The sequence below is a fragment of the Ascaphus truei genome, chromosome 5, assembly GCF_040206685.1.
Source record: "Ascaphus truei isolate aAscTru1 chromosome 5, aAscTru1.hap1, whole genome shotgun sequence".
NCBI classification, from domain to species: Eukaryota; Metazoa; Chordata; class Amphibia; order Anura; family Ascaphidae; genus Ascaphus; species Ascaphus truei.
The window spans coordinates 243372264-243388162 of NC_134487.1; the positions used below are offsets into that span (position 1 = coordinate 243372264).

At 39.7% G+C, this 15899-nt stretch overlaps 1 protein-coding gene across 1 annotated transcript in view; it reads left to right on the forward strand.

The window, feature by feature from the left end:
- SLIT3 (slit guidance ligand 3) overlaps positions 1-15899 on the forward strand; it is a 765483-nt gene that overhangs the window by 691490 nt on the left and 58094 nt on the right. The window contains exons 25-26 of the mRNA XM_075601882.1: positions 1032-1195; positions 12597-12721. Of these exons, the coding sequence (XP_075457997.1) occupies positions 1032-1195; positions 12597-12721 (289 nt within the window). The remainder of the gene's footprint in view (positions 1-1031; positions 1196-12596; positions 12722-15899) is intronic.

Consider the following 15899-nt stretch of genomic DNA (forward strand, 5'->3'; position numbering starts at 1 on the left):
GAAGTGCTGTGTGCTGGGTGATAATGGTGGAAGGCGGGGTTGCAGACCTGTCTAAGACATGCAAATGAGCATACAGTAATATTTCCATTTGCTATATATATATATATATATATATATATATATATATATATATATAAAAAGTAGACGTCCCTGAGGAAGGTCACGTTGAGTGTACCGAAACGTTGGAGGTGGTGCCATGTTACATTCATTACATCTGCATTGGAACTACTAAGACTGTGTGCTGTCTCGTTTTTTCCGGACTCCAATCTGGTAAATTCTACTTTTTACATGTGCATATGGGGCAAGCATCAGCATCTTATCTATGTTTACAGTGTGCCAACTGAGATGATTTTTTCATATATATATATATATATATATATATAGATAGATAGATAGATAGATAGATAGATAGATAGATGCAAAAACACAATTGTGTGCTACTTGTTTTGTGCTGTTTCAATTTCTTATCTAAGTGATTAAAAATTGAGCAGCTTTTTCTGCTACTCTGTGCAAATGTTACTGTTTAATTACATATACATTTGCATTACCATTGCACTTTCTGTTCTGGAGATATTAGGAAACATTACTATCACCTATACAATACAGTAAGTAGAAAATATAAAAAATGTATTAACATTAGGATTCTCCTTATTGCTTTAGATTAGCTTATAACAAAATAGTCATTTTTAAAAGGGAAGCTATTATTTTGCAGTGTAATTCTCTTTCTTATTATGTAACCTGGAGTACGTCTGTCATATAGTTTCAAAAGCATGACATATCTTTGATGAGAGTTTCCCTCATTAACATTAAGTGAAACACAGAGGCCCAGATACAGTATATCAAGCAGTGGTAAGGAAAACTGGAGGTGATATCTCCAAAACATGTGTAAATTTTTGGTCAACTAGCATGCAAGCTGACCAAATATTGACAAATATTTGGAGATAACTCCAGTTTTCCTTACCACTGCTTGATGTATTTGGGCCAGAGTATGTAAAAAGATAAAGTAATTGCTTACTGTTGAATGTTTTCAGTGCTCTTGGTACCAACCCATTGTACTGTGACTGCAACTTGCGTTGGTTATCCGAATGGGTAAAAGCTGGCTATAAAGAACCGGGCATAGCGCGATGTAGTGGACCTGAAGACATGACCGATAGGCTGCTGCTAACAACTCCAACTCAGCGTTTCCAATGCAAAGGTAAGATGTGATAGGCTTTGAGAGTGCATAAGAAGTGTTCAGAGTGAGACAACACATGAATATTTGATTTAGCTGTGGCATTCTGCTTGCTCTATACATGAGTAAAAAGTGGGCTTGTGTGCACGCACTCAAATGCTAGGCGTGGGTCCCCTGAGAACTTTGTAGTTGATTTTAAACTCTCATAGATGTATGATGTTAGTGATAATAACTAGTAAATTCCTATAAAACTCTAGCCCAAACTAGTCTAAATAGATTTAATATAACCCATACATTTAAAAAAACATAAAATGAAAAACAATGAAAAGATATCCTAAATTCAAAATGCAGCCAAGTTTTAGCATAAAAGCCACTGATAAATGTGTCCTTACAGATGAAGACTTGCATCAAACACACAAATAGGTTTAATGATAACACCCCTTCATGTGCCCAATGGTTGTATCCACATGAAGATAATGTTACAAATAAGGGGATACAAAGTGTAGCTGTATAGTATCCTCAAGTGAGTCTTGTGTTGTGAAGGGTATTGACCCAATGCAGCCTCAAATGTTAGGGTACCAATCCTCTTCAATAGAACCTCAAAAACAGAAAAAAATAGAGGGCGCAAGAAAATGTAAAATATCTTTATATATATATTCAATCAACAATCAACAATATTAAAAATCAACTGTGCACTCACACAAAGAGATAGTAAATAAATTAAAAAAATATTAAAAGTATATTGCCTTATAATACAAGTCTCCGTTCTCCCCTCTCCTGTATGGGTAGTCTGCCAATAGTCCTGTGGTCTAGGGTCAGTGTCCAGGACCCACTGGATGCCTTCCTGGTCTCTTGGGTTGGAGTTGATGGTTGCTTGCGTGCCGAGGATCCCTGTTAGTATGCAGCGGTCCCAGCTCAGCTGCACGAAGTCCCCCCTTCTTCCGACCGGCGTTCCGATTGATGTGGGACACTCCCGAATGTGACGTCACTGTCCCGGATGTGTTGCTTGCTCTGCCTGCGTTCCACTGGAGCTATGTGTTCCACTGAGGCTTCAGACCCACCACAGGATACACAGGATACGTCAAGGATCACGAAATCACAGTAGGTGGGGAAACGCATAAGAATTCAGCAGCATACACATTATAGGATCTCCCCAAAGTCTTCTCCCTGTTACCAGTATCCTGTGTATCCCGTGGTGGGTCTGAAGCCTCAGTGGAACGGATAGCACAAGTGGAACACAGGCAGAGCAAGCAATACTTCCAGGACAGTGATGTCACTTCCGTGAGTGTCCCACATCAATCGGAATGCAGTTCGGAGGAAGGGGGGACTTTGTGTTGCTAAGCTAGGACCGCTGCATACCAACAGGGGTCTTTCGGCTCGCAGAAGACCATCACCTCCAACCCAAGAGACCAGGAAGACGTTCAGCGGGTCCTGGACACTGACCCTAGGCCACAGGACTATTGGCAGACTACCCATACAGGAGAGGGGAGAACGGAGACTTGTACTATTAGGCAATATACTTTTATTGTTTTTTTTTTCATTTATTTACTATCTCTTTGTGTGAGTCCACAGTTGATTTTTAATATTGTTGATTGAATATATATATATATATATATATATAAAGATATTTAACATTTTCTTGCGCCCTCTATTTTTTTCTGCTTGTTCTATGCCCTATCAGAGTGATTTTGGTTTGACCAATGTCATGCCTATACAGGTATGACACATATGGAAGCAAATAGCACACCGCTTGCTATGCCAGGATAGACAAAACCTTGCTGCCATTCCAACATCTAACATAAAGGTGCACTAGTATGTTGTTTCACTATGTTTGGGCAGGATAAAGTTACTTGCCCCGGTTCACAAAGAGTTGGCACAGTGTTTTGAACTGGGCTATTCACCTAAAACAATGCCATAACCAAAAAAAACGATACCACTCCCGCCATCAATGAGGATTTAGATTACCCTGGGATGGAAAACTGTAGTAAAAGTTTGCTCAACAGTCGGGATCTCTATGTTTTGTATTCTTTGCAAAGTACTGTCACCATTAAACCCCACTCTTCCAGGCTCAAGAGCGTTCTGAGTGTGCAATGTAGGCAAATTCTGGGTCTCTGTCTCTCTCTCTGTCTCTCTCTCTCTCGTAAATATACTTAATGACTACTTTACTTTAAAGAGGCTATAAAGTCACTATTTGAGGCAAAAAATGAGATTACTTACCACTTAAATAGTTTGCCTCCAAATGTGCGAGACTTGACAGTCCTATGTGTGAGAGCAGAGGCATGAAAAGTTGTGAATGTTCTAGTGGAAATGTAATAACCTATCTTTTTAGAATTGACGAATTGCTTTTTATAATACTGTGATTCAAAACACACAGGTGAAATCTTTGTAGTGGAAAGTGGTCCAAGAGAACCTGGCACATAAACTGTAGAGACATTTTTCTACCGCTGTTTCTGACATACAGCTTAAATCATCTGTCATATCAGGTCATTTAGTTGTTTGCCTAAGAATAAATTGCAATTACTTCATTTATATTTTATGGTATCGGACTCCAAAGCCAAAGCAGGAAATTAAAAGTGTGTCTGTGGAAAGTGCATCTCTCTGGAATTAACACATAAGAAGCTATTTTAACAGAAGCTGTAGCTGGCTTCTCATTCCACCGATGTCTCAAAAATTACACTAAAAGAGGAATCTATTTCATAGAGCACAAAGAAATATACTAATATTTTAATTAAACTGACAATGAACTGCATATAAATCAAATAAAAAATATGCTATGGCTACATGTTTATAGCCTCCATTCTGGTGTGTGCGAGTTTCATTATTAAGCTTCAAAAGTGAAATAAAGTACTTAAAAAAAAGAAAACTATATATTTATTACTGTTTAATAAGATTTTTTTTTTATAAAAGAATTAATTATTTCTCATTCGGATGATATGTAAGGGCTGAAAGTGTATTCACTTTTTACAGGCGGGATAAAAAACACACTAAAACCGAAGAATTTTTTTCAATTGTTGTATACAAAACATCTATTTTTCAACGTCTCCCGGATACAAAACTGGAGCAAAACCAGTGTAAAAGAATTGCACCAAATTTTTTCCTTAGATAAATCTTATAAAGATGATGCCCCATATAATAATTATAAGAAATAAAGGAGGTGAGCCCAACTGCAATAGATACTGTTGTTACTTTAATGCAAATGGAGATTAGGACTATGAATATAATGTGTTTTTCAACCAGGGTTCCTTGGAACCATGGGTTCCCCAGGCATCCCTAAAGGGTTCCCTGTAATTTTCAGGTCATTTTAAAATTCTGTACCAAATTCTGTACCAAATACAGAAGAATTTACAATGCACCTGATCTCAGACTCGCTGTTAGAGAGGGTTGGGGTTCCTCAGAATTTTACATAGGGTTCCTTAACCCAAAAAAAATTGGAAACCATTGGTATAACCATTCAGCTCATGCTACATTACCTCACTGATGTTGCTATTAATCATCTGTCTGAGCAATATTGTGATACCTGCAGCCTTCTGCTAGCAACTGAATATTGTTATAATCTTTATTCGGTAGTATTGGATTGGGGTACTTCTGCTTTCAAAGAGTTGGAATAATTTCTAATAAGTGTTTAGTAAAGTAAAAGCACACATAAGCCCATATTTACTATGCAGTGTTATCCCACAAGACAGCTTCCAGCACTGGCGGACTCCCTATGGGCTTGAATGGGATGTAAATTGTCAACTGGTGCCAGAAGGTATCTAATGGAATAGTACCACTTAGCAAATATGGGCCAAGGTGGGCTTTGGACTGCATGTTTGAGTAAAAAGCAGCATGTGAACCATAAGCTTCAGCATTTATGAAAATGTAAAAAATAGTCATACTGTTTGATGTCACAGGTGATGACTGCACATGTGCGACTGGAACTTGCCAACTGCGCATGCATGATTGGTGTTTGCTGGTTGGCAAGTGCGCATGCGCGGTTGGCAAGTGAAGAGCGCACATGCGCGCAAGCAGATGGCAAGTGTCGATCGCGCTCACGCGGCAGCAAGCGCTTTTTGTGCATGCGTACTCCATGCTGCCGCTACAAATATGCATTGTTCACCCTAGAAAGTGGGCCCCCAAGAGTGTTGGCCCCTGGTCTTTGCCCGGACAGCCCAGGCTATAGCTTTACCCCTGGTTATATGACTATGTTACATTAAATATGCCTGTGGTTTCCATTGAGTTTGCTGTTCAATTCATGCTTACTTTACATTTTGCAATGAAATCCTTTGAAAGATAAATTGATTGGAGGGTGTATACTTAATAGGATGAAAAATGCAAACTGACAGATCTAGCTCACGTGTGTAGTAGCTGTTTGCATTTTAATCTTGTACACATTAATATCTCAAGGAATTAAAATGTAATTATGCCACCTACTTAATCTGTTTACATTCATGTTGCCAGCTGGAAATACATATACAGGTAGTGTGTTAAGGGACTGTAGTTCTGCACATGGGTAAAAATAATGTGTTTCCAATAAAATGTAGCTCACTAACCAAACAAAAGCTCATGATGACATAAAGGTTCCAGTCCCGCCCTTGAGTTCTGTATCTAGTGTTATCTTTCATACATTTACTAAAGTTCTTACTTTACACTCTGATTTGTGTGATCGGGGATATATGTGTATGAGTAGAACCAGAAGTGCACTAAACTCTTCAATTTGATTGCACAATTACAGAAACAGTTATCTCAAGAGCTACAGAAATCCTTGATGCACTCACATCCAGAAAGTATTATTGTTTCTTCAGAATCACAATAATTTGCTAGAAGAGGTCCTAGTAACTGAATATAACTGAATATAAAGCCTATGGCTCCTATTTACTAAGCAGTCTTCTGCCATAAAGGTGCTGGAAGACCCCACAGTCCACTGGCTTAAATGGGCTGTTTGTGGACTGTTTGGTGCCTTCCAGTGATGGAAGATGTCATATGGCAGAAGACTACTTATATGGTGCTACTGTATATAAAAATACATATAAATCTAATATGTTATATTTAGTGATTGAAGTGTCTTAAACAAGGTAGTGGTACTGTGCCTGGTTAAAAACAGTACTACATTTATTCAACTCAAAGATCTATTCTAGGCGTTGTTGTAAAAATAGCAAGGAGGAAAGGATAGCTCAAATTATTCCCTCTTTCTTAAAAAATAAAGTCAGTTTGTAATAGAAATTGCACACCAGTCAGTACTCACGAGCCCTTGTTTTTAAAGTATTTGTTACCCTAACACTAGTATAAATTCTTAATAACCTGTGCAATACCAGGAAGAATGATTTATAATAAATCTGTCAATATTAGTTGCAAAGTTCTAAGTCTGATTGAAGCTTTTATTAACCTGTACATTACCAGGAAAAGCCCTCTGTATTTGATTTGTCACAATCATACTGCAAGCAAGCAAGTTCCCCTGAGAGTGGGAGATGCTATGGAGTGAGCTTTTAACTATTTAAATGTGGGAGGGGGCGAGCTTAAATTAGGTAGGAGGTTGCCACCCTCCAATCAGCCAAGTAGCACTCCTCTGTGTACAGGTTAATAAAATCTTCAATCAGACTTAGAACTTTGCAACTAATATTGGGCCTCATGCAGAGAGCATCGTTATTTCGAAATTCGCCATTTTTTGTACAATTTCGCGCAGAAACCGGCAGAAAATGGCGAGTTACGAAAAACGCGCCATTTTGTTTTTTCTATTGCTAAAACTCGCCTCGCGGCTGGCGAGAACCTCCATCTCGCCATTTTTAAAACTCTCCGAATGCAGAGAGGTGCGAACGGCATTTTTGCCGCGCCAGGAAAAGATGGCAAGATGGCGCTCGCCGCCTATAGTAAAGGGGAAAAAAAGGCGCGAATTTGTTTTTACACGTTTCTGAAGCGCGCATCTCGCCAATTTAAACTCGCCACACGCATCCATGTTAAACATAGCAGAATTCGCACTTTTCTGCATATGGAGAATAAAACTCTCCAAAAAAGCTACTTTTTATGAAATTCGCCAATTTTAAAATTCTATGCTCTCTGCATGAGGCCCATTGACAGATTTATTATAAATCATTCTTCCTGGTATTGCACAGGTTATTAAGAATTTATACTAGTCTTAGAGACCCCTGCAGAATGTGGTCTGCCGTGCAGTGGCTCAGGGGCTTACAACAATTTGGCCAAAATGTTAAACTAAAAGACCATTTTATTTAATAGATATTTATACATATATATTTAGGCACTGTACCGTGTATGAGTTTCACTGGACGTGCACTGAGCTCTGTCTGTGTTTTATGTCCTGTCTCTGGTTTTATATATACATCAATGGTAAACCATGAATATACCTGCTCTGATTATGTTAATACATACAGTAGAAAGCTTTTTAAACTTTTGACTCCTGAGTGCCTCCTTCATATGTTATTTAAAAAAATAAAGTGCAATTTTAAATTAACCAATAGTAATGGTGCTATTTGATTTGACCACTGGTAGTATTGAACACGTTGTCATTTTTATGAATAGAGGTATGTGTTTGCTCAGAGTTATTTTATCTTGGTGAAAATAGTTCCAGCAATTAAATTTGCAACTTGAGAAATTAGAACATTTACAACAAATAGTACTTTTCACCTTGGCAGTGTATCACTCTTGAACTGCAAATAATATAGAGCATTTCAAAACTAAAATGTTACAATGTTAAATGGGATTGATATTCAACACCGACTGGCTTTTTGGCACTAGCATTCATAATGCACAACCTCCTGCCAAGCACAGATTGGCCATGAACCATATTTTAGATAGATAGTTAAGCTCAATTATATTAATTGAACAATGTGACGAAAAGTTTTGTGGGTATCTTGTATATAGTCAGATATATCATGGATCACATTACAACTATTGTGTATGTATTTATAAAGCATATGTTCATGATTAAAAATAAATATTAATTGAATTTACCTTGGTGGAAATCCAGGCCAAGTATTTTAATATCGTATTTTCTTTTCCATTTTTGTTTTATGAGATCTTGCTGTACGTTTTGGGAACTCGGCAAATAGGCCAATGTTGTGGTCATTACCTTTGTAATAGAAAAAGGCTCCAAAGGATAATTATTTTAGGTTGTAATACCTGTTGTGTCGCCAACATTTAAATAATGGATAGGTGTTCTTCAAGAATTTTCAGGACTGCAAACAATCTCTTCCTACAGAAGAAGAGACCTTTTCAAGCTTCAATACATATGACTGAACTGAAAATTATACATATCACAATCCACTATTTTATTATCTGTTTCTGATACCAGAATAACTAGTTCAATTCTGTAAATACAGTATGAAAGAAAATAAACCAAGAGAAAAAGATTGACAAAACGTGAAATCTTATGTTTTTTTTAATAATTTCTGTATTATCATTAATAGTGACTGTTTTTTTGTTGTTTTTGTTTTCAACTCCATTTGTAATGAGTTTTAAAGCATCCTTTGATTTCAATAGCAGGTTTTAATCCACCTCCCAATCAGTGCAAGATCTTTGCAACACTTACTTGTTTGTGATAATTTGTTGCAAATGTTCCCAGCAGTTTGAACTGTAAACTGTTATATAAACTGTTATAATAGATAATGTTACCTTAGTAATATAGAGATACATTTTAGCTGATTATTATGTTATGCACACAATCAGGATTTTGACAGATTTATAGCAGGAGCACCAAACGATTGCCAGCGTGGTAAGAATGTAGAATTATACATTGTCACATGCTTTACATATAAAAATAAAATTAAACAAAGGGACAAAAAATGTTGGAAAGTAGTATTGCTGCTTTAAACAGGCAGTCCATCTGGCACTTTAAAAATAAATATAAATATTTTCTATTTTGTTTTAATATATGCAGCCTTTGATTACAACCTTTATTGAAAACAACCTACGTTGCTGATCGATTAGTTCTCCCGTAATCGATCAGCAAAGATCCTGCTTCCCAGGGTTCCCTAACTGGTTGCCGTTCAGTTTTAATCAATACTTCAGTCCGTATAACTCAGTAGCTACAATGTATTCTTAAATTACTAAGGTAACATTATCTATTGTTAAGGTAACATTATCTATTGTTACTAGTGGCGGTCATACAAAACCACCGCCCTTAGGCACTTACCTTGTGCTACGTTCCTCCTTGGTGCCGCCCTCCTCCTTCCTCAGTGTCAAATTACCCTGCGACGTCACATGCCATCGCGTTGCCATGACAACGTGACATCACTGCATTTCATTGCCATGGTAACGTGACTGCGTAATTTGACAATTTGACATGGCACGTTGCGGCGTCATTAACCCTGAAGAAGGAAGAGGGCGGCACAATGCAGAAGGTAAGAACAGGATAGAAGCCATGCGCTCTTCCCCGGCTATCAGTGGGGAAGAGCGTGGGGGCCTCTGTCTATTTTGGGGGGACAGGGAAGGGAAATTTGCCGCCCCAAAATGTTGCCTGGGCCTATTGGGAAATCCGCCGCTGATTGTTACAGTTTACAGCTCAAACTGATGGGGATATTGGCAACAAATTATCCCAAATAGGAAAGTGTTGCAAAAAGCTTGCATTGTTGGGGAAGTGTGTTAAAACCTCCAATAGATATCAAAGGATGCTCATTATATGAAAACTCATTCAAAATGGCATTAAGAGTTGAATTGAAAAAAGAAACCTGTTGTATTACCTAATACTACAGAAATCATTTATTAAAAAAAAAAAAACACACATGGATCTTTTACCCATCCTTTAATGGGTAACATTAGGGCACAATGTTATTTGATATGGGGAAGTCCTGACGTTATGTCATGTGCCAATTTAATTTTCGAATCCATCCTACTATTTTTCCTTTGCCATTACCAAAACTAGGTAAAGCAGCATTTTAGGCCATATTTACATGCTACTCCCTAAAACACATATGGTTATTTTGGGAGAAGGATCGGCTCAGTGAGTAAAGTCACTGACTCTGTAAACAACAACACTGAGTTGGAAGCAGGGGCGTCATGGTTCAATTCCTGGTGTCAGCTCCTGGTGACCTTGGATAAATCACTGTACCTCCATGTGCCTCATCTGGGCAGCAACTGTGTCTGTAAAAATTCCTATGTTTTGCGTACCATGCACTAAACTGTCATTGTGAAGCGTTTGCGAGTCCCATTGGAAGAAAAGTGCTATATGAAATAAAAGTTATTATTTTTTGAAGTTATTATTTAATGAAATCTCCTGGCTGCAGAACTGGGTCTGTTCAAAAGAATTGCACCAGATTTATAAAAGGAAAAACTCCTATTGTTTTCTATTGGCATTTTATTTTTTACTGGTTTTGCCCTACTTTTGCAGTCGGGAGACTTTAGTAAATAGACCCCATTCTGCGCTGGAAGACCACTTACAGCCCATTGAAGTGAGTGACAAGAGCAAAATGGATTGAAGTGCCACCAATCTTTTTTGCTCTTGTTGAATACTTACCCGTGATTGGAGTGACGCACTTAGGCTGTACTGGTCCAGATTTTGCCTCACGCTGATCCAGCGTTGCGCCCATCGAGGGGGAGCCAGTGTCAGTAAGGAGGCAGCCTAGCCCCACACCGCACACCGCATTGGACACAGGGTAAGATCTTACAGACCAGGTTACGTTGTAAGAGTAACATATTTGGTCTCTCTCAGTCCCTGGCGATGTGGTCTCTAAACCCCTTTAGTGTCTCTTTGGTTTTCTCCCTCCTTGATAACTTGGGCTTGTGACTCAGCAATTAGACCTAAGAGTACTTATGCCATTTGTTTACCCGGTAGTATCATTTTACTACAGTGATTCTCCTGGAGCTTTTACTTAGCTTTGCCGTTCAAGCGAATGGTCAATACTACAATACTTTTGTTACTACTTAAAGCTGCAGTTCAGTCTTTTTTTTTTTTTTACATTTATTTTTTTACTTCAATAGTTTTATGTGTGCAATCTCTAATTAGCTAAAGAACTGTATAGCTGCAGGTCAATTCGTTTTCCATGTATTGATAGGTCAAAATTTGGTGACATATTAAAAGATGGGATTTGTTTATAATCTGCTTAACTGGCAGTGGAAGCTCATGAATATTCATGAGCATTCCTGCACTGACAAGTGCTAGAGGGAGGGCAGTGCTGACAAAGGGGTGTGCCAGAGCTTTTGACAGGACATGAAGGGGCAGTGCCTTAGCAAATGGCTGTTAAAATAGAATACAAGAAAATTGGTCTTTCAAAGTTGTTTTTTTAAAAACAGAAAATGCTAAAAGTATTTTTTCTTACTACAGAACTGATTTATTAAAAAAAACACACATGCAGGATATTGACTGAACTGCAGCTTTAATACACCTTCCATGCCGGAAGACCGCTATACAGCACATTCCCTCGAATAGGCTATACAGGGTCATATTTACTAAGACATGCTGGGAGGTGTGAAGGAAAAAAGGAAAAAATTACTGTTTTCCTCCAAGGAAGATAATAGGTTGTCAACTGAATGATTTAATGTGGGTAACATAACTAACGACAAAATAATTAAACACGGCAGAAATGAAGGCAGGGAGAAAGAAAGAAAGGGGAAAGAAAGAAAGGGGAAAAGGATGGAAAAAGAGAGAAAGAAGGGGACAAGGCAAACAAAAGAGAAAAAAAAGTAGAAATAAAATTAGGGTGCTGAGTACTTTGCATTTTTCATGTATTAGAAAGGAACGTTCTGGAATGTATTACAGGTTTGTTATTAAATATTGAATGTATATTAACATTGCTTATGGTCCCTGGCCCAAATATTTACCCAACAATAATAATAATGTTTAAAAGCATTTCTTTAGGAAAGAGTACTTAATGCATCTTTTACAATAGATGTGTTTAAAACAAAACAAATGCATACAGCAATAAGGCTGCGGTCCCAGTGCATTTGCGCTGTGCGTACAAGCAGCGCCCCTCAATGGGGCTGGGCACAGTACGCACCTTCGCGCGGAAGGTGCAGCCACGCCGTACTTCAAGATTTTCCTGAGACACTGAAATGGAGTTTACTGTTTGTGATGGAGGCGTGGCCACACCCCCACCGGCGATTCAACTAATGAGGGCAAACCAGCCGCGTGATGTCATGGCCATGCCCCCGCAAACCCCCCACCATGCCCCCTCCCATCGCAATCTCTCCCTCTCCCCGCAGACCTCAGATCGCGGTCAAGCGCTGTGCACGCGCGGCCCACCTGCCTGGCGCGCGTGCTACAGTGCTGAATGGGACCGCAGCCTAATAAAACAATGTCCATGGAAGAACAACCTGCACAACATTCCTGTAGTAAGCTGTGATTGTCTCCTTACAATGTTGCTAAGTTGATGGACATTTTCTACCTAATATGAAAACTGAATTATATTCATGTGTAAGTCCCTGCTGTATTTATGAATGGAGATTACATTTTGTTTGAACATTCCCTTTAATAATTACCATATGCCTTCTCACTCTACAGGTCCAGTAGATATCAATATTGTGGCGAAGTGCAACTCATGTTTTTCGAATCCCTGCAAGAACAATGGGACATGCAACAGTGACCCGGTGGAATTCTATCGGTGTACTTGTCCCTATGGTTTCAAGGTATTTTACTGCTACAGTATTACTACTCTTAAGCATTTAAGGGCAGATCCGTGTAGTGCCAGAATATGTAGGCACAACCGATGCATTGTTAACTCATATTGACTTGAATGGAAGTTAACGCAGGATCGGGTACGCTAACCTGTACTGATGCTTGACGATGCTGCCCCCAGTTTTTATTGACTTGTGTGTAATGCCAAGAAATTAAATGTGAATGTAACATCTAACATATAACATGTAAAATGCTGCATAAATATAAAAATATTAATTACCATGAATAACGGTGATGCGATATTACAATTTGCAAATCATTATCTGTCAACTACTACTCTACGATACTTATAAAATGTGTATTCTTCATTATAGTAACATATCTTAGACTGTAAACTATGAAGTCTGGTGAGTTTTGAGGGGGGTGGAGTATTGTGTAGAAAAATGGAAACCGATTGCGCAAGCTTGGGAAACTGGCTAATTTTGGATGTTCACTGCCACAAACATTCACAATTATTCACCCAAGTATAGGCAGCTCATTATGGATTAGAAATTCCCCAGGAAAAAGTGCTGTCATCTTAAAATTCGCTTGAATTTTGCATGCTACAGAGAAAGTTGCCAGGTCACATGTCCCTTTAACCCTTCCAATGCAGGAAGATGATGGCACAATTTCTGAATCACTTGGGGTAGCGATCATGTGGTCTGAACCCCCTCCCCACCTCCCCCGGTGACATGAATGGAAGTGGAGGGGGGCCCACTTCAGTTACGATCGAGTACACTGCTTCGATTGAGAACGCAACCTCCTGCTAGAAAAGTAGTTATAGCATGACTGTACGTAATAAGAGGCCCTGGCATGCCAGCCCTAATAATGTAGAGTATGTTATTAGGGAAGTCTATGGGTTAAAATATGGCATTTAAAGTATACGTAATTTTGACATCTGAATTTCCATAAAATCCAAACACCAGAGCAAATTAATCTTTCGCCCCACAATTTTAACTTTTGCACCAAACCAACTTTGACACATATAAATGTCCATTTTAAGCCACATATGGCCTAATTACTTTCCAGGACATTATCTATGGTCGAGGGGAATTAATGGTGGAGTATATTGAATTATAGGTCTCAATTCTGCTTCATATCAGTGGTAAATTATTCAGTTTAATCCTGCTTCTGGATCCCTCGTTAGCATGACTAATCTACCTTACATTTTCTCTTATTCAACCCCTGAGACTGTGAACTAATTTTGCATGTTGGGAAATTTATGTCAATTTCTGAAATGAAACACATTTTGTTTAAAGAAGCAATCCAAGCCTGCGAATTGTTTTGCAAATGTTGAAATTCTTTATATAATACAAGTAGGGGGTCTCCGGAGCTGACTCCCATTAATTTCAGGTCTGGGAATCCCTTGCTTCCAGAGATACTTACCTCAGAAGTAGGTGCTGTTAACAGCTCCGGCTGAGCAAGTAGGGCTTTAATGTGTAAAGCTACTGTACCGTGCCACCCGGGGCAATAGGAAGCCGCACCAATGATGTCACGGCTTCCTATTGGCCCGCAGGACACAAGATCTTTGAACAGCGCCTATTATGTGTACCCTGGTAGCTGAGGAGAGCTGCTACCAGCACCTAATTCAGAGTTAAGTATCTCCAGAAACAGGGGGTCCACATACCTGAAATGAATGGGGTTCAGCCCCGGAGATCCTCTGCTTCAATCCTATATAAAAAAAAATGTCAAAAATTATTTTCAGGCTTGGATTGTCTGTTTAATAGATACTGCACAGAGAAATGGATATGTATTTTGTATAGTGGTATAAAAGTTTAACTTCGTTGTACACAAAATAGGTAATACAAATGTCATATTCCTACATTAGTAAAGCAAATTATATACATGCACTCCATTATAAAAGAGGCAAAACAGAGATAGCTATCTTAGCATTTTTTCTGTTGAACCTAGAAGTTCATATTGGAATTAGAGCTCTTATTTGTTGTTACTCTTGATCAGCACATTCAGAATTGTTACAGTATGTCAGGTACTTAAATATTCTTAATTTTTAGAGCATAAACAATATAATATTATATATATACAGTGGTGGACAAATCACCAAAAAATCTACTCGCCACACAAAAAAATCTACTCGCCACCTAGTACCAAACGTGTGCTGCTTGGGCCAATTTACTCGCCCGGGGGTTAAATCCACTCGCCCGGGGCGAGCAAATGTATAGGTTTGTCGAACACTGTATATATATATATATATATATAGTTTTATATATATATATATATATATATATATACAGTATATAAATATATATACTGTATATATATATACAGTGCTCGACAAACCCGGTCGCCCACTCGCCAGGTGCGAACGGAAATTGGCCCGTGGCCAGCTACTTTTCCCCCCTGCTCTGCGCAAATTTTAAAAAAATAAAAAAAAAAAATAACAAAAAAAATATCCTCCTGGCTGATTGGCCAATTGGTCGTGACGCGGAATGGAGCCCTTCTCTGCAGGGGTAATGGCTTCTCCTCGCGCGCGCGGTCCGTCTCCGTCTCCTGCCCGCGCTTCCCTCCTCATCCCCTCCAGTCTCTGCTCCTGTCGGGCAAGAGATGACAGCAGGGGATTTCTCCCCCCATCTCCCCCCCCCCCCCGCCCCGCTTGCCCTCCGGTTCTGCTCCTGTCCCTGTGGCTGCTCGCGCGGGGCAGGAGATGACAGTGGGCGATGTTCCCCCCGTCCCGGTTGCCCTACGGTCCCCGCTTTCCCCCAGTGCCAGTGGCTGCTCCCGATGCCAGCAGGGGTGTTCCCCTCGGTCCCCGTGGCTGTCTCCGCTTCCCCACCCCCCCACAAATTTAAAAAAATAAATAAATAACAAAACAAAATATTTTCCTGGCTGATTGGCCGTGACGCGGTCGTGACGCGGAATGGAGCCCTTCTCTGCAGGGGTAAGTAATGGCTGCTCCTCGCGTGCACGGTCCCTGTCTCCTGCTCGCGCTTCCCTTCTCATCCCCTCAGTCTCCGCTCCTGTCCCCGTGGCTGCTCGTGCGGGGCAGGAGATGACGGCAGGGGATTTCCCCCCCACCCACTCCCCGGTCCCGCTTGCCCTCCGGTTCCGCTCCTGTCCCCGTGGCTGCTCGCGTGGGGCAGGAGATGACAGCGGGGAATGTTCCCCCCCCCCCCAAACCTGCTTCCCCTTTGG